General features: G+C 33.6%; 1 protein-coding gene across 1 annotated transcript in view; it reads right to left on the reverse strand.

Annotated features, from left to right (window-relative positions):
* Positions 1 to 20704, reverse strand: part of NCAM2 (neural cell adhesion molecule 2) — a 263496-nt gene that overhangs the window by 34047 nt on the left and 208745 nt on the right. Inside the window, exons 13-14 of the mRNA XM_077790949.2 lie at positions 7410 to 7529; positions 5313 to 5434 (exon numbers count right to left, since the gene is read on the reverse strand). Coding sequence (XP_077647075.1) covers positions 5313 to 5434; positions 7410 to 7529 — 242 coding nt within the window. The remainder of the gene's footprint in view (positions 1 to 5312; positions 5435 to 7409; positions 7530 to 20704) is intronic.

A 20704-nucleotide genomic window follows, 5' to 3' on the forward strand; every position in this document is an offset into this window, starting at 1 on the left:
CAAATCATGAAAGAAAAACTACATAGACTGGAGTAAAAACAGTTTGTTCATCATACAGTGAAAACAGGATTTTCTGTAAAGGATACTTCCCATATTCTGATGGATACTTTCTATTGCAATCACCTGGGTGAATCCACTCACATCCTCACTATACTAAACTCCTTTTACAAAATATATATTTGTACACCACTGCTGAAATAGAAGGAGATAATACTGATAGCAATATGCATATGAAAATACTCCTTAGTGATATGAAGAATAGCAATGTTATGTAGCACTGTATTTTAAAGTCTGTTTAAATTGCTAAGGAATGAGAGGAGTTAGAAAAAAATACAGCTAGATTTCAAAGAATAGCAACATGAATCAGAAGTTCCCTACATAATCTCAGTATTGTGCACAGATGCCATTGAAGATACTAGGGAATTCCAAAGGTTTTCAGAAATATAGAAATATAAAATCGTATACTAAGTTGGAAACTAAAGATGTAGGCTAATACAGTTGCTGCAGAAAAAGGAAGTATTGAAAGCAGAGATATGAGAATATTTTGAAAACAAACTGAAAAAATCTATGTGATGAATGGAATAAAGGTGTACATCTGCAGACAGAGGAACAAGTGAAAAGGTAAGTATTCCACAATTTGGTCAGATGAGAAATAATGAATGAGCTGAAATGTCACAAGATACCTCCATATGCTATGCCACAGATACCAGAATTTAGTTGAAACTGAAACCAAATGGGTAAATTGGGATAAATGAAACTTATAAATAAATTAAACAAGCCCTGAGTCCAAAGACACAAAACTTTTTTAAAAAGAGTAACAAATACAAGTAAGGAGGAAGAGGAATGAAGTATCTGGAAAGAAAGGTGTATTCTAAAGAGAGAGATATTAAATATTCCAGAGTACTGCCTCCTTATGGCTTTTTAAAGAAGAAAAAAAAAAAAAAAGAAAACCCAAAAAACCCCGAAGAAACAAACAAAAACAACAACAAAGAAAAGGAAAATAATGTCTATGTCCTTCATTATAGCTGTTATTTCAGCTATATTTCATTATTAAGTACTTTCTCCTAAGCAGAGCTCAGTAATCTGTCCACGTTTGATTTACTGCAAGCATAGAAATGGAAAAAGTGGGATGAGAACACAAATCATGGGTCTGCCAGGTAAATCTTCCCACAAATCTCCCTGTTTAATATAGGATCCTTTCAATTGTAGCTTAAGGAGCAGAAGAAACATAAGAGATCACTTTGTACATTATTAGGTTGTTCTATTATTAATACTTTAAATTTATAGAAAGTTCTACATATGCACAGAGTTCTACAACAAAAGGAATGAAATTTCTAAATTACACACAGTAGTCTAGTTTGGAGGATGAATTAATATAAATGTCTTCAATAATCATTAATATCAAGTAAAAATGCGCATTTACAGGAAGTGTGATGGGATATGCAACCTCAGAGATTAAAATGTTCCTTTTTTTGCATCTTACTTTGTTTCATATTATGCAGAAATACTCCTTTACAAAAGGCCACTGATAACCTAGCTAGTGACTGGCAGTTCAGGGGATTTTACTGTCCACTTCTATTACTCTTCAGCCTTATATTAACAGAAAAGAAAATTAACCAAAAAATCCTCACATAATTATTTCATAAATGTGTATATATTGGTTTTATATAGTTTTGACTTCATATTTTTTTCATAATATAAGCATCAGTCAAATTTATTTAAGAGTCTAAGAAAGTAGGTTTTTAAGACAGCTGTAACCTAACCACCTAAGTACCCTGACAAAAATAAAACCAAAGCCCCCTCCCTTGAGACAAACAAACCAACAAAAACAATCAAAAACTAAACAAAGCAGTATAAAACTCCAGTGTACCATGACTTCACTGCTTCTCAAAACTGAGGGCACACCTGACAACAGTGGAAGTAAAGCCAAGCTATTGCTTAGGCAGCAGTTTACTAGTCTGGAAAACAACATCTCTTTCTTTAATGGTCATTCTACATTGTATCCAAAATCCCATTCTCTGGGATCTCGTAAAAAGTGAGAAAAAGTGATTAACCCTCTTCAACCCTTCCCTTATCTTCTCTAAATTGTTAAGCTGAAAGCACAACTCAAACAGACTCATTATGGTGGTCCCTGTGATGAAAAAATGGACAGGAGACACTGCACTGACTTGAAAGCTGGCAGAAAAAAATATCAAGAAATCCTCAAAGAAGAAAATCTGATTTTTTAAAGCAGTGACTTCACAAGAATTAATTACATCAGGTTGGGGATTTCTAGGTCTGGTAATATGGGTAAAAAAGTTCAGGGGCATATATTGAATCAAGCACAAAACAGCTGGTAATGTACATGGTATTAAAATGCATAGAAAGACAGAGGATCAGCAGGTAGACTGGAACACGGAGAGGCAAAAACATTTACCTGTTTCTTGGTCAGTATTTCAGAGTGGGAGCAAATGAGAAATTATCTCTTTTAAAATATTCTATATCTATAAAGTTTGTTGTAGGGCCCACCATAAAGGAACAAAATGAACATGTCCTACATCAACACAGTCAAAAAAGAGAGAATGTGCTTCAGAGCAAAGCACATAAACTATCAAATTCTTATCTGCCTATTGTAAATGCAGGTGAACTTAATGGGAAGAAATGACGATGTCTGACTCAATTCAGAAGGCTGAATTATTTCTTTATTGTAACTATGCTAAAATACATTAATATACTATATAAAAGGAGGATACTAAAACTTTGACTCTAACTCTAACACAACTCATGACCCTCTCTGAGAGCCCAGCCCCAAGTGGGTTGGATTGGCCATCAGGCTCAAACAATCCTCACCAGAATCCAGCCAAGAACTCACTCCAGGTAAACAATTCTCTAAACACATTCCACATAGGAAAAACAAGAAGTAGAAATAGAAATTGTTTTCTCTCATTTCTCTCTGTGCACCTCTATGAAAAATCCTGAAAGGAAAAGAAATGTGCTTGCCACATCTGCCAAAATTCAGAGCATTAATAGCAACCCTGTCACAGGTCAAAAACAGGTGAGCAAATTTTAGGCCTGTAAAAACCAGTCACTTTAGTAAATTTTTGTTGCTTCTATCTAAAGATTCATAATCATAAAAGAGAGTTATTTTTATTATTCTGTTCTAATTCCAAATGTTCAATAAAATATGCCCTGCCAGGGAAAAATACAAACAACCCTCTTCCCCTCACCACACTCTTTTTTTGTAGCTGTCCTTCCTCCAGTTAAAAAAAAAAAAAAAATCTGTATAAAACTTACACATGGGTGAATTAACTTTTTGAAGGAAAAACCATTGATGTATGAGTTGTTATCAAATATGCTCTTCAAACATGCAATTACAAACATGCAAATACATTGGTCCAGGTGCTAATAATAAGGCTGGCAAGAGTTGTAGGAAAGCTAATTAAACTCTACCAATGGGGAAGATGGAACTGAAGCAGTCAACAGATAATTACGAACTTTAAATAGCATACATTCTTGCTGATTAAAACACCAAAAAATTGTACTGCTTTTTTTGTTGTAGAAAGTCCTTTCATTTAGTCAAATTGCTTTTTCAATTGGAAGTTAAGAATTCCAGGTCCAAGGAAAAGCTATCTTCTTCAGTAATGTTTTAAGTTTCCACTTACTGCTTAAACTGCACATTTACCTTCCAACACCACACAGGAAAAGTAACCTTTCATACTGTAATATTGTACCTTAGTAAAAACACAAGATCAAAATTAGATTTCCAAAATTTTTTTGGGATAGAACCAAAAGAATTTATCTTATTTTAATCATAAAAACAGATTAAATTCCATATACTGCATGAATGCATTATATTCAAACTGATTATTTTGTACTCAGTGGTAAATACTTAAAGGCACTGTAATCTAACTAGGAAGTTTAATCCTGCAAAACTCCATTTTTATCTTGTATTGCATATTTTACTACCCTCTTCTTCTTTGCTATTACTTTTCTCTTATGTCAACCGTATTCATTGGATGGAAATTAATATTTAGGAATCAGGGATAGCAGAATAAATTCTGGTCATTCCCCCAGACTACTCTGAAGGGTGCTATCAAATATTTCTCAATTAATTTGGAGATATTAATCTTATTTGATTATATTTAGCATAGGACAATAATTTTACATCCCAGGTTTAGCATTTGGATAATCCCTAGACTATAACCAAAAAGTTACATTATAGTAAACAAGAGGAAATGTGACAAAAACCTATTGCAAGTTAAGGATCTGTCTTTTCCTTTTGGAAACATTCCAACAGCTTCTATAGTCACTTTCTCAAAAATTGCTTCTTTCTTTGAATAAATACAGTCCTTACTACCTTCCATTTAAAATGCCTGGATATCCAATGTTACATTCCCAATTTTCTAGACTCTTCATGGACATGAAATTCTGCTGTAACACTCCAGTAAAATGGGTCTTCTCAATAAAAGTACTACACAAGGACATTTTTTAAAAATTTACACTGGAATGAAACACATCACTTTTTCCAGCTCTGTAGCTACAATCCAACAATTTCTAAGCACAGTACATCAGGAAAGGTATTTTAGCTACATTATTAATAATAATAAAAAACCCACACAACTTTTTTTTTTTTTTTTAATATATTATATATTGCAGAAAAGCCTGGTTCTTAAACTTGCCAGATGATGAGAGAACACCAAAAGAGAGTTTTCTAAAAGGCAGAATGCACAAAACCTCTGCCTGATGGCTGTCTAAGAACAGATATATGCCCTGAAACTCATTAAATTCCCAACAATGTGCTAATGGCTTTTGTAAGATGAGACTTCGAATTCAGGCAAATAAGAAATGTGATCAGCTAATTAATATCATTTACAATTAATATGGAGCACTCCAATATAGCTTTCTATCAACATTTATATGCATTTATATGCATATTTATATGCATTTATAGTAGATTAAAAATTTGCTGTTCAAACAACCTTTAAGTGTGCAATTTTAATGTTTGTTAATTTACTGTGTTTTTAAAAGCAGAACACAAATGTCCCACTTTTACTATGCAATTGAAAAAGAAAATAGTTTTCTTGATAACATGAATTTTCAGTATACTTTTAAGAATAGCTGAATTCTTTTTGGTTTTATTTTCAATATTTATTTTGTATGCTGTTAGCTGCAACTTAGTTCCAAAAGAAAACATACCATATCTTTTTTTTGAAATTATTTTCTGAAATGCACACAACTTTGGTAAATTTCAAATAATATCAACAATTTTCTTTGCATTAAAAACAGATATTAACAGGCATGATTCACTTATTTTGATTAACTGTAATACTTACACTTCTGTATTTGACAATATATTCCAGTATGGGGGCACCTCCATCATCTTGCTTAGTTATACTAAGTTTAAAACTCTTGCCACTCTCTGGTTGTCCATGAATTGAAGGGGGGCTTGGCTCCCCTAAATAAGGAAACAAACAGTATACAACAATAATAATAATAATAAATCAGCAGTGAGATAACTCTTAAATTACAGCTAGGAACTTGTGCATAATAATATTCATCAAAATCTCAAAATAAATATGGCCATTCCATGCACTAGAAAATAGCCTTTATAAGAATGGTAAATACTGTGATTGAAATATGTTCTAATGTAGATTCCTCATACAAGGAAATAAAATCATGTGAAGTATGAAAGAAATATTCATTTCCTTGAGATCTTCTGATTTCTAACACTTTTAAATGGAATTTCCTTCCAAAATAATTTCATCATCAATTCAGCAAGGCTAGTAATTTGCTGCTCATACTGCTCATGAAGCTTAAAAGACACTATTACAAGTAAGCATCTATAACTTAAGCATAACCTTTAATCCTATGTGAGATTTCTAAATTGCAATACAGTTTTTAAATTTAATTTATTCTCCAATAAATGTACCAAGTCAAATTTGAGTAAAAGTTATCTAGGAATAACAACTTCTTAAAGAAATCAATATCAAGAGTAAATGCAAAGAACAATATTTTCAGATCTAAAACTGTCTTAGTTATAATAATAAGATAAAGGTAGTCTTAAACATTCAATCAAAAGATTAACAGCCACTTTCTGACACTTTCCTAGTCAAAAATTCACATATTAGCTTTTCTATATGCAATGCCTGTTACATTTTTTAAAAAGTAACATACTGAAGTGTCTTATCTTTGAAATAACTGAGAACGTGCAGTTACCCAGAGATACTGTTTCTTTAGAAATAATTTTATTGTGTTTAGTACTTATTAAAGTCATGATAAACTTACTTAGATCACAACATAAAACTTCTCTAGCTTTCTATCAGATAGAAAGATACATATTATACATATATATATATATGTATAATATCTTTCAGTTTCTGTCATTCTTTCATCAAGTATACTGATAGGAATAATAGGAAATTATTTTATCTGTCCTGGAATATATTTAGAATATATATATGCTTCAATGCAAAAGAAATTTGAAAGCTGCCAAGTTAATGTTTTGGGACAGAAGAAACGTATAATGCAATAAAATATAATATAATATAACATAACACAATAATACATGTAATGTAATGTAATGTAATCTTATATAATATCACAGAAATATTTTCTGTTCTTTGTAGTTACATTACTTTTATTGTTCATTCCCCTAGGGCCAGTATTAGCCACACTGAGTACTGCCCTATTCAGGAAACAGTTCCATTGCAAGAGATTTATGACAGACTGGTCTGGCAGTAGCTGCTGATGTATTTCAACACATTTGTTTGATTACTGTACACTGCCATCTGGTAGTTCCTTGGCTTTTTTTTTTTTTTTTCTCTCTACATATTTAATTTATTTATTGTTGTTTCTATTTAAAGATAATTTGAGAAAAATATTTTTTATTAGCCCTTAATATTTTAATCTGAACCTATGGCCTACAGTTACGACAAATACAAAATTGGTTTCATAGAATTTCTCATTTGCATGTAGTCATAGTTAAAACAATTTATTATCATAATTTCTTCCTTAGGTTAAGTTTTCTTTTTGATGCTTGATAATTGCAGAACAATAGCACCATAGTCTGGTGAAGAAATATCTCCAGAAATGGACAATTCACTTCTCTTAGATGTGTTAATGAGAAAAATTCCTTATTCTAGTATCTCTCATGATTTGTGTTCCATTATATGAAATAGAGGCTTTTCTGAAACTCAAAAATGTAAGATAATGGGATAAATTCTCCAATTTAAGTACACTCATGCTTCTTGAAGGAAGGGTGGAGTAACAAAACATGATTTCTGAGAAACAATGTAAAAACTGGTATAATACACTGGTAAGTGGATTATAATAAACCTGAAATATTATATACAGTGGATCAAAATTCAAATCAAGGGATATTCTAATAATAATAATAATAATTTTCATTTAACAGCACAAGTATTACTCACGGACAGGTAAGGTCTGAAAGATCTCAATTTTGCTATACTCTCCTTGCCCTTTTCCATTTACAGCAGCTACTTTGATTTCATAAGTTGTATTTGGTTCCAAATTGCTTAGAACAACCATAGCTAAAGGAAAGAAAAAAAAAAAAAGGAATAAAATTTGATGAATTAATAATAATATAAATAAAATTTATAAAAAAAACCCGTAAGACAATTTCATAATTTACTTTCTTCACTTGTAAATTAACGAGTCTCATATTCTGACAGTACATTGGTTTTATAATAGTGCATCAGCTTTTTTGTTGAGTGCTAATAGTCCCTTTTTTTCTTCTGCAAAAAATCATTGTTGTGACTGATTGAGCAAGTCATAGTTCTGCAGGAACAGTGAAGTCAGTGTTAGAGAAGCCACAGGCAGCAATTAAGGACCTTGATGGGGAGAGGTATTTTATGTTCTGATTGTGAGCACAGTGCGTTGGCTTTGCACACCCACGTTTTGGTAGCGAGGCTGCTACAGGGGTGGCTTCTGTGAGAAGGTGCTGGAAGCTTCTCCCATGTCGGACAGAGCCAGTCCCAGCTGGCTCCAAGATGGACCCACTGCTGGCCCATCAGTGACAGTAGCCTTCTGTGATAACATATTTAAGAAGGAAAAAACTTGTTTTGTAATATTGATGTATTTGTGGCCAGAAAAGAGTGGGATGAGGATGTGAGGAACAGTCCTGTAGACAGCCAGGTCAGTGCAGAAGGAGGGGCAGGAGTTGCTCCAGAACTGAGATTCCCCTGTAGCCCAAGGTACAGCCCGTGGAGATGCCACTGTGCCCCTGCAGCCCATGGTGAAGCCCATGGAGATACAGAGATCCCCTGCAGACCATGGAAGAGGCACACACCAGAGAAGATGGATGCTGAGAGAAGGCTTTGACCCTGTGGGAAGCCTGTGCTGGAACAGGCTCCTGGCAGGGACCTGCAGACTCATTTCAGGAGCCCATGGTGGCGCAGGTTTCCTGGTAGGATTTGTGACCCCGTGGCGGAAGCATGCTGAAGTGGCCTGTCCCTGAAGAACTGATCCTGGGGAAGAGTGGCCACACTGGAGAAGTTAATGGAGAAGTGTTGTCCATGGGACGGACTCCGTTTGGTGTAGTTAATGGAGAACTGTCTCCCATGGGAGGGACCACGTGCTGGAGAAGGGGAAGCACTCCACTCCCTGAGCAGCAGCAGGAACAAGGTGTGATGATCTCCCTTTATAACCAGGTGACTCCTGGTGGATGCAGGATTTGGACTCCAGCAAGGCCTTTGGTTCTGTCTCCCAGAGCACACTGGAAAAGCTGCAGCCCAGGCTGGGCCAGGAGCACTCAGTGCTGGGCTCAGGACTGGGATGGCCGGGACAGAGAGTGGTGGTGAGCGGTGCTGCACCCAGCTGGGGTCAGGCACCAGTGGTGTCCCCCAGGGCTCTGTGCTGGGCCAGCTCTGCTCAATATCTTTATTGATCACATGGATGAGGAGATTGAGTCTTTCATTAGTAAATCTGCAGATTGCACTAAGATGGGAGGGTGTGTTGGAAGGTAGGAGGGCTCTGCAGAGAGACTTGGAAGGGTTGGATGGGCAGAGTCCAGTAGGATGAAGTTTAATAAATCCAAGTGCTGAGTCCTGCATTTTGGCCACAATAACCCCCCACAGCATTACAGGCTGTGGACAGCGTGGCTGGAGAGTGCCCAGGCAGAAAGGAACATGGTCAACACCAGACTGAACATGAGCCAGCAGTCTGCCCTGGTGGCCAAGAAGGCCAAGGGCATCCTGGCCTGGACCAGGAATGGTGTGGCCAGCAGGAGCAGGGAGGTCATTCTTCCCCTATACTTGGAAAGTGCTGCAGAAATGTAATATCTTAAAAAAGGAACAGTAGGATCTTTCACAGTCCTAGGGAGACTATTTTTTTTCATTATAAAGAAGCATTTTTTTTTAGTTGCTTTAAGCCTTCAATTTATATATCCAGTGAAAGCATAATTACTTCTGTCCATACTCTTTGCTATTCTTTTCAGTGCATATTTATTAGAATTTCTATTTCTTTAGTTTCTACTGCAGCCCAACAGAGTTCCCATTACGTGTGAAGCTAAAGAGATTTCATGAATTTGGAAAAACAGTAACTTCTACATTTCACACTTTATTATGGGTGTTTTGCATGAATTTGCCATTGAAACATAACTGTTTTCTTGTAAATAGAGCAGTAGAACTGTATGTCTTCCAGCATGTTTTAGCTTTATCATTTTATAGAGTTAAAAATACTGAATTCTAAAGTATAATAATGTCATGAAAAAATAATGTATCATCATGAGAATAAGAATAGAATTAGGAGATATAACATTGAGTTCTGTTAAGATTAAATTTAAAACTTAACTAAGCAGTAGCAGTATTTGACTTGCCTTTCAGCCATGATTACTTTCCAAGGATGAATAATTTCACTGAAAAGAAACCTTAGGGCATACCAAATATTAGTCCTACTGTAAATGTTTTTAAAATTTAAACAACATAAAAGCACAACTACGAGTCTATATTTAAAAAAATATAAATGTGTTAGCGACATGAAACCTAAGGATCCGATTTTATAAACACTCCTGGGACCTATAGAAATGAATAAAATTACTTATACATGTAGTATTTAAAGAATCAGTGTATAATTTAGAATCCCCTGCACAGCACTATGTATCTAGGTACAATGACTTTTGCAATTACATTTGTGGAATTAACCCAGACATATCTGTTAGTGTAATAGGTCCTCAAAAACTGGACCCACTTAGTATCAGTGATGGTGTGAGGTGTATATATTATATATGTAGGAAAAAATGTAACTATGGACTTCCGAAAACAAAGAAAAGAACTATTTTGATTTAGAATACATACTCCAGTTGTAATAGAATCATCAGAATACTTGGAGTAATTAAGATTAAGTTGTCTCACAGAGTGTAACAAAAGTGCGGGACTGAAGAGTAATCTAAGAGAAATGAAAATTTCACTGCTTGCTAGGAGTTGAGATTGGAAAAAAATATTTCATAAACCAGTTAAGATTTTTTTTTATAATGAATGTATCTGTTATTTAAGTATAGAACCAGCTTATTCATCTTTCCATATACAAATAAATTTTATCACAGTAAAATAGTCCTGGGCATGATGAATGTTTTGATTTCTTTGACATTCAGTGCATAAATGTGAAAAGAACCAGTCCACTGCCATATATTTACATTATGCCATTGGCATATTTATTGATGGATATCAAGTTCCAGATATACTGAAAGTGAAATCCCTTTCTTTCAGAGTATCATTTGTGATTTTCCATTTTCTGCTAGCTGTTATATCAGTAGATTTTGTCCTAATCACAGTATCTGTGAGCTTTAGCTGGATAATTCAATTTTGTGGATTGATTTGCTGGGATAATTCACATAGTGACTGGTTAGATTGAGGAGCAGATTTGGTAGGAATACCCCAAAGAGGGAAAAGCAGAACAGTTACTTGTGAATTCTCCAAATTAAATAAATTATCTAATTTAAGTCAGTTAATTAAAAAATTAACATGATTCACAACATCTCAGAGCCTAGTATTATCCATTTATAAGTGAGGCTTTAAGTCTCCAGGTAGCCTAGGAGGACATAATGACACAAGAAGTTACCAGAATGTAGGTTTTGGTTTAGTATGCTATATTAAGGCTTTAATAAAAAGTTATTAATATTTTTTGACAAGATATGCCACAAATACTGTTGCTAGTTTGGTTGGGTTGATTTTTAATTTTGTCAACCAGAAGTTAAAATTAAACACAACAGGAAAGAATTAAACCTTACTGAATAAAAAAAATAAGTTTAACCTCTTATGTGTTAATAGGTTAATCCTAAAGTTTAAGCAACATTAAGTATAAAGTCCTTTTTATTATACAGATTCTTGTAATTTGCAAGCAAATCTAATAAATTGAGAAAATTAACTCAGTACAGAAAAAAACCCCACAAAAATATGTCAGAAAAAATGCCAAACTTCATACTATTTAAAATACAGCTTGCAAGCATTTCATCTAGGAAAGTTCCTTTTATTGTCACAGAATTTTAACTGCTGTCAAAATGAACCATGGGAAAGCAACATCTAACACAAGATTTGTTGTGAAATAAATTGTACCATAAATCCAAGTAAGTAAAACCAAAACAAAATTCCCCAGCTGCTTCTCTGGTCCAGGGTAGGTTGTTTATGTTACTTTATTACAGCAGAATGAGAGGAAAAATGTCTGGCATATTAAATTGTCTTTTCACTGAAGTAATCTGCCTCAGAAACCTTCTAAGAATTGTGATATATTACATAAATCATCACCAAGGAAAAGAAGGTTAGGGGATCTAGCAATACAATTCCTCTACATTAATCCCAAAGTGGATCTCATACGAGGTTAATTAACAGAAATACCACTTTGTTACATTGCTCTCATTGGAGAGGTAGCTGCTGCATAGAACAATGTTATTCCAGTTCCAAATTCAATCCCTTGAGGATGTCAGATCTAACTGAAGGAGGATATAAATTTATTTTAAAACAAAGGAGCTGAGACATTGCTGAAATAACATCTTCGTTCCTATATATGTGAGATTGTGGTGGCACAGGGAAATTTCTGTCAAAGAAGCATTACAAATTTGAGGATGGCTTGGGTTTTTTTTTTTCTTGCTTCTCTCCCTTTAATCCGAATCTGTATAGCTACAGAGGATGAATGCAGCCTGACTACTGGGCGTGTTAATAAGTGGAGTGTTTTGATTTAACAGCATTTTCCTGAACATATTACTCATTATTTTACTACTCTCAAGGAAAAACTGAGTCCCCTGAAAATACCTGAATCTCTTTCAGAGGAAAAATAAAAAAAAAAATAGCATTTTTATGAAGCTTAAACATGTTTCTCTCTGTGATGATGATTCATGTTCTTTTAAGGGCAGGAGAAAAAGTCATTGGAAGACAGCAGTGAGTAATTCAAGGTGATAAAGTAATAATTTTCTGTACAAATGCTGAGACTCTTGTAGGTATCACAGAATATGAGGAACTTTGCCCAAATTTGGTCTGCCTGGGATGAGCAACAACTGTTTTGTTTATTCTATGTGTTTGCTCTGTAGGAGGAAGAGTATATAACCTCTTTTTTTCTGGCTGAGACTCACAGTTAGCTCTAGCTGAGCTCACAGAAATATTGACAGAATGGAGATAGAAATTGCCACAGGGGACAAATAGGAGGGAAAAAATTAAAAAAAAAAAAGGATTTTGCTACACAATAGACAAAATGTTAATTCATCTGTAGAAACAGCCTGGCTGTTTCAGTTCCATCTGTCTGCCTTGCCCAAACAACAATTAATTTCATAAATACTCATTCAAGCATCTGGCTATAACTGTCAGAATTCAGCTAACACAAATAAATGAACTTTAATAATGAAAATATTTCAAGTTGCACATTCTACGAAATAAAGATAATGATAGCAAATCAAACTGTCAGTGAAATCATTAACATAAATTGGAGAAAATATCTAACTTTAAATAATACCCTAAAACACCAGAAACAAATGTCACCATTTTAATAATCAAATAAAATGGTTCTGTTCCCAGGATTTCCATATTTCTTTGCACTATAATGTATAATTATTACATTAGTTTGGAATAAAAGTATTAGTCATTTATTTAACTGTGAATACAAATAAAAACCCATAAATAAAGATACACAGTGTAGTAGATCAGGTATAATTAATATAAACTAATGTTCACTAATATGAGTAATTTCTTTACAAAACACTTTTCAGTAGCTGACATTAAAAATGAATTTGGCAAAAATAGCTTTAATATTTTTATTCATATTTATATATAACACATTAAAACACATGTTAAGCTCCTTTCTTCCATGTATTTAATTTTTAATTTTACTGGGCTGAATTTTGAGATATCACTATACAAACTGAACCAAAAGTAGCATCCCTATTCAGGGATTTTCTTTGATACCTACTTCTACTGAAAAAAAAAGATTAAGTAATCTATGGGAAAATCATAATTACAAAATGCACAATACTATAAATTAATGAAAATAAAGCAGGCAGGAGTGTAAACTAAAGTGCATAGAAAAGAGCAAATTTGTGGATTGACAACATAATTTATAATATATTGAATCACCATGAATCCAGAAGATGGGATTCTATATTTAACAAACTTCAGGTATAAAAACCAATAGGTTGTGTTTAGAAGTTTATTTATTTAAAAAAATACCTTTACTTCAACTTGTTTTTAATCAGAAAAACAACAGAACACACAGGGAAAAAAAAAAAAAAAGAAAACTTTCCTGGAACAAAAGCAATCTATTGAGATAGATCATCATATCAGTAAACCTTCCACAGCTTTATTCAGAACAGAAACACACTTGCAGGAATTGCATATAAAATAACTCATCTACGCAGTATTTAAGAAAAAAAGTTGATGCATCTATCATTTTTAGGTTATAGGTTTACAAAAATATTTTGTAATATTTCAAATGATGAAATAGACCACATTATCTTGATACCTTCTTCAAACTTTTATGTTATACTGATTTGACAATAATATCAAATATTTCATGTACAAATCCTGCCACTTGTACAGATTAGCCTCCTATCAGCAATCATGTGACACCAGGATCTTAGCTTTGGCAGATTACCACTACAATGGAATTTATGTTTCAAACACACACTCTTTAATATCTCTTTCTCCAAGTTTTTATTTATATATTTCTTTGACTAACTTTATGATGACCGTGCCACCTGCCTAATACCAAATCTTTAAAAATGCAGTCAAATTCCATAAAAGGCACTTGTAAATATTAAAGTAAAAGGAAATGGAAGTCAAAGACTAGGAAAGGGAAAAGAGAGAAGGAAATGGAGGAGGAAAAGGAGAGGAGAAAAAAAGAACAGAAAATTAAAAACTTCATAAGTACCACTAGATATAAAGTTCAGGATAGAGAGTGCTTTAAACAACTGATATTCCCTGTAAGAAGATCTTGCTAAACTAAACAAATGCATCCTGAATGAAAAAATTATTTACAGAATGCAGTAGGTAAAAATGGATATATATACTCAGCTTCAAAATCACACAATACAAATATATTTCAAAAACAAATGCTATTTGAATTACCTATTTTAAAGTGTCAGGTCTCCTCCCAGTATTCATTAGTCCTTATTTTTATTTATTTAATAAGTGTTTTGGAACAAGCTTTTAAGAAATATTTTACAATTTTTTTTTTTTTTTGTGTGTGTGTGTGCACAGCATTGTCAGTGTTTTGTGGTGATGCAACTTGTCGGACAATAATTTAACAATGTCTGATGATGGATAATAGTTTCCTGTCACAGCCTTTAGAAAGATTTTTTTTTTTTTTTTTGGCATATCCAGACCAGGTATTAGAAATAGGGATACACTGGGAGAGACATGAAGCACTGAAACAGGTTATTCCAAGACAAGAGGATAAGTAATCTCCATCCCTGGGATTTGAGACTGAGTTAGACAAAACCACACCTGACCTGATCTAGGACTGGCAGTAGTCTTAATTCAAGCAGGAGTTTGGACCAGATAAATACCAGATTATCCTGCAAACCAAATTTTCTGATTCTACAAATTAAAGGGGAATACTATCTTGTTTCTTGGAACATTTTGCCCTCTGCTATGAAACTATAATACAATTCTTAATGGTAAGATTTTTCTTGGAAAAGCAGTCTGACACTTGAAAAGGACTATACTAAAAAGTTTAATGAAACAATAAATGAATGCAGGGAAATCAATGGGGATTTGGACTTCTACCAGATTGTCCTTTCATGATGTGAAAAGAAAGTATTGTTCAAAATGCTTTCTAACATATGACTAATGTTCTCAGCAGGGTTCATTGTTAAATATTTATGTCACTATAATTGCTGCAATTTTAGGAGTACAAATTACACTGCTAGATATTAATCCTGATTAAGTTAAGCATTTTCATTAATCAAATTTACTTTCTGTAGAGACTAGTTTTAAAATTATCCTGTAAGAAAAAATTTGAGGCCATTGAATACATCGAACTTACACTGGCAATATGAACACAGAAAGACAGCAGAATTAAGACATCTAAGTAAGTAATACTTTACTGAATGAGCACAAAATACTACAAAATGTAGTAAAGGAATAACTGTTGTAATATCAATGCAAAAGAGCAATCAATGCCCTAATTAAGATAATTTATACTGTCATTTATCCTATTGTTTTTTCTCTCTTTGAATAACTTTCAAGTCTGAAAAGAATGGTTAATGGGAAACAACCCAGAAACTAAAACAAGATCATTTATTAGGAGACTATAAAAACATGTTTATGGCTACCTTGTACGCAATGCCACTGATTTATATCAAAGTTTGGAATCTAACCTTGATTTTTGCAGAAGGAAGTATACATTGAGGGGGGAGGCAGAAATTAGTCATGAATCTCCTTCCTTTCCTCTACTCCTACTGCAGGTATATCACTTTGTCTCATTCCTCAGTTGTGTAAATCAAACTGTGTCCTAAGCCAGTCTATCTCACACATGGCAGAAACTAGAATCTTTCACTTTCCCTTGCCTTGCAGGGCAGAAAGAATTGTATGATGCCAGTTTTTCCTGCCTTTTTTTTTTTTTTTTTTTTTTCTGTTCCTACAGTGGCGCTCTGGTTGTGACTTCCATCCCATCTGAAATTTGCAATACAAAGTTCGGTTTGAAAATGATCTCCTACATTCAAAACTCTATCCATGAATTCTGAATTCTTTGTTACTAAAAGATCCTGAGCAGAAGGTGAGATAGGCTTCACCTGAATTCACAGCAGACAAAAGCTGCATCTTTTAAGCACAAGGCCCAGACTAATTGCCATGGTGCACCTGGGGTATGCTCTGTTGAATGTGTATACACTATTTCATGGTGTAGTAAATCCACACAGTTTGTCATCTGAAGATCCTGGTGACTGATATAACATATCTGGGTGAAACTCAGGTCTAAACTAGCAATTTATCCTGAACTAGTCACTTATTATTGGCCCAAAAATATTCTCTTTTTATCAAAAATAAAAAAAAAATGCCTCCAAAGTCTAAGAAAATAATGAATTTTAACAACTGAACCTACTTCCTATGGTCAGCAAAGTTTTACACAACTACAGTATCTATTTCCTGCGAGGCTTTACAACATATTTAAGATGTTTTGTGCAACAAAATACAATTCACTAATTTTCTTATGTTCACTTCACTAGTTTTCTTTCTTCATGGTATAAAACTCTACTGCTATTAGATGTGTCTTTCTTTAACCTGATGGACCTAAAATGCCCATTACTACAAATATATCAGTATTCTTACAGTGAAACAAAACATGTCAAGAATTCAGAAGTTCTTAATGGTAAACAAAAGAAATATCTGAGAGCACAGGGAATTAATATTTTAAATATTATGCTTAAGAAGCAGCAAATTTTTCATAGGTAAATTCATATATGTTAGCAAGACTTGTCTCTCAAATAAGACTGCTATTTAAAATTCCAAGATTATCAATTTCACTTTATTTCTGCTTCCTAACGCTAATAAACAGAAGATGTAAAATCTGTATGACTTTTCTCACTTAAGTTGCTGCAGCCTTGGAGCAGTCTAAGAAGCAGGTTCTGACACAGGACTTCTGTCTTTCACTCCTCTAGGCCATGAACTTTCCAAGTCTGGAGCATGCAAAGTGTGAGGAAAAGAAAGTCTACTTGCTCTGTTACCCAGTTCAGGAGCTGGCAGAAACCTAACTACCACCACTTGAGAAAAAGAATAAATCAGGTCCTGATTTCTGCTATCTCCACAGAGGCCATTTTCATGATTCCAAATACATCTTTCCTAACATTCCCTACTCTGTAAACAGAAAGACCTCGAGGCTGACATGAATGATGATTTTAAGAACTGTTCTTTTGCTTCTCACATGCAAAGATAATTTTCCTTCATAATTTTGTTCCTCATCCCCATGCGACTATTGTATACTATAATTTATTTCTTACCAATGAAGAAAAATGGGGAGACAGGAAAAAAGGTCATAAAAAAGAGATTAATTTAAAGATATAGTGAAATTTAATACACATAGGACCATGCTATTGTTCTGTTGCTCATTCTTGTATGTGGCAGAAGGAGAGCTCTGTTCATAACAACTCTGTCTTTCGATGACCTTGAAAATACTTAAAGAATACTCTGTCATCCTGAAGCATCTTTCTATTTTGTATGACAAAGTGCAGCAGAAGTTTATATACACATAAATATTCCATAAATTACTTTATCTTTCTCTAAGTAGACAAGCAATGTACAATAAATGTAGATGAATACAATACACACTTGAAAAGCAAAATTTGCAGCTGCACCATGTGTCTCATTTATCAGTTATTCATACCTAATACTGCACTGCATCACTCTTTGCTTAACAAGATTTACCTTTACAAGCCACGTCAGCAAGACCTTTACATCAGATCAGCTGTTCACCATAAATTTACTTGAGAATGTGCAGTTATGAAAGGACTGAAAGGTCTAAATAGGAAACAGACCAGAGTTTTCACAGCAATGCATCTGGAATGACTGATTCTCCATTTAGTTTCTTATTAAAATATTTACTACATACTCTTGCAATCAAAGTATCTTCTAGTTGTTCCTACAGATTTTTAAGTCTTTGTCTTGAGAAAACCATAAATCACATTGTGCAATGAGCTTTGACTGGTTGACTAAATGCAATTACAAACACAGAACTACAAGGTAAAAAAGAGTAAATTCAGATAGTGCTTATATCTGCATAAAACTCAGTATCTCTTAGTTATGAACTCATGCTGGGCTGTAAATTGTCTGGATTCTCTTCACTTCTCATGACATTTTATTCACCTTTAAATGTGAAAAGTACATCTCATTCTCCTGATGTTTCAGGTCTGTATAAAAACCTGAAATATTTAAACATAGTTTTCCCTTTACACTTCTCACTTTCCAGTCTCTCTAATCCATCCATATAATTTAGTTTAAGACATTTATTTACAGTTCAACCTTTTCAACCACAAGAGATTTTTTACAGCAAAGATTTGGATGGAAGCCAAAATTAGTATAGAGACACAATTAAAGGGCTGAATAACTTTCTTACATGAAGGCATATACACAAAATAAATTGGATAAAAAGCAGTCATTGTCTTCACAATCATAAAACTACGTGCATTCTTGCACTTTTTCTTTTTAATGACAACTTGCAATTGAAAATTTTATTGGCAAATCTCATACTGCCATTTTATCCCAAAAATTAAGATGAAAAAAATTAAAAGGGCAGATTTTAGTCATATTATTTGTAATAGACCTTCCAACACTATAGCTTAATAAAATATGTATATATATATATATATATATATATATATATATATATATATATGCAATTCTTACCTTCTAGTAATTTCAAAGCTAGTTTCAAGTTGAGAAAAGTATTTTTGAATCAAGTTAAATACTCTGTTTATTTTGGAAAAAAAAAGAGTTTATGCTTATCAGTAGTATCATTAGTATATTAACTGATAAGAGGACTGGTCCACAAAATTTTTCAAAATATTACCAATTACTGCCTACTAAAAATGGACAAGTTTTTAAATGAAAACACTAATTTTTTCGTCAATTTGACAACGTGATGACAAATATGACATAATAAAAAAGTTGGGTATAAAGCAACAATATCTTATTGGGGGCTAGCTTTATAGGGGTTTTTGATCCATGATTTTGCTTCTCTTAAACCACCCGCCTAACAGTCTAATAAATGAAGAACCATATCCTAAAGCTCAATTCATGACACATAATTTTTTTCTGAATGGCTTATGCCATCATTTAACAGAGACAAAAACCTCTGAGTCTTCAGGTACTTATAGATTTGTGGAGTACATACATAATATTCCAGAAAGACATAAACATTCCTGATGAATAGTAACTGTTATTGTTGATCTGAATGCGCTCACAATTCGTGTCATAGAGAGTCAAATCTGACAGGTATGCCAAGGAATTAAATGTCTCAAGATGTATTTTCCCCTGGGACAGGCTGATGAATGCATTTTTCCTTCTGCTTTTACAGCTTGCAGAAGAAATTAGTGAATTCTCCCTTGAAGATTTTCAACTCTGAAAGTAATTTTGAGTGCTGACTTAGCCTACCAAACTATTTGTAATTTATTTCTGTTTGATCTACAAATTACACGGATATATTCTCCTTAATCATTAAACCCATTAGGAAAAGTATTTAATTATATGGCATTTGTATCTCTCACAAATATATTTGAAAGTCTTCCTGGTTTAATGGTTAAATATTGTTATACTGGGAAACTGTTTTAGTAATCAGTGGGGTACATAGTTTCATGCTTTAATACAAAAGAAGCAGCAAATACAAAACTTGCAACCTAAGATGTAATTCATGTAAATTCTTACCAATCTGACCATTAGATTTCCTCATAATTTCAACAAGAAGAAGTAGCAATTGCTTTGTTTTATAATAGGAAAGAATATCTTCTGCTACATTGGTGTTTCTGATATCTCAGAGGAAATCTATGTAGGAATTCTTCCCTATGAGGACAGTGAGGCCCTGGCACAGGTTTCCCAGAGAAATTGTGGCTGCCCCATCCCTGAAAGTGTTCAAGGCCAGGCTGGATGGGGCTCCGACCAACCTGGTCTAGTGGAAGGCATTCTGCCTGTGGCAAAGGGTTTGGAATGAGGTGAGCTTTAAGATCTCTTCCAACCCAAACCAGTCTATAATTCTATGATTCAATAAAATTTTGAAGTCTTCTGAAAAAACCTCTGTTTATACGATGTCTGCCAAAATGTCCTGCTTAAGGACAGAAAATGAAGTTTAGTAGTTTTACCAAAATACCTGATCTGCACAGACAAAAACAAAATCCCTCAAAACCCCAACCCCTTGTCCCCCTCCCAAAAAAACCAAAACACACCACATCATTTCAGAGTTCGGAATGTTAAGTATATATATATATATATATATATATATATATATATATATAATGTAAAAGAGAAAATGGAATTACCTTTTTTAAATTTACTGGTTTATGTTTTGTTTATTACTAAACTTTTATTGTGAGTTGCCTAGATCATGGATACCTTCTCACTGGAATAGCCAATTCAAAACTAAATAGCACAATACTGAGGGAGAGGACTTCAAGGTTTGATTACCTCATCAACACAGGCATGTACATAACTTCCCCAATTTTAAGAACATGTTTAGTAAAAGGAGCAGCAGTACCAGGCAGAACACACAGCACAGTAATTTGAGAACATGTATTAGGTAAGAG

This window comes from Lonchura striata, chromosome 1, assembly GCF_050655825.1.
Source record: "Lonchura striata isolate lonStrDom1 chromosome 1, ASM5065582v1, whole genome shotgun sequence".
NCBI lineage: Eukaryota > Metazoa > Chordata > Aves > Passeriformes > Estrildidae > Lonchura > Lonchura striata.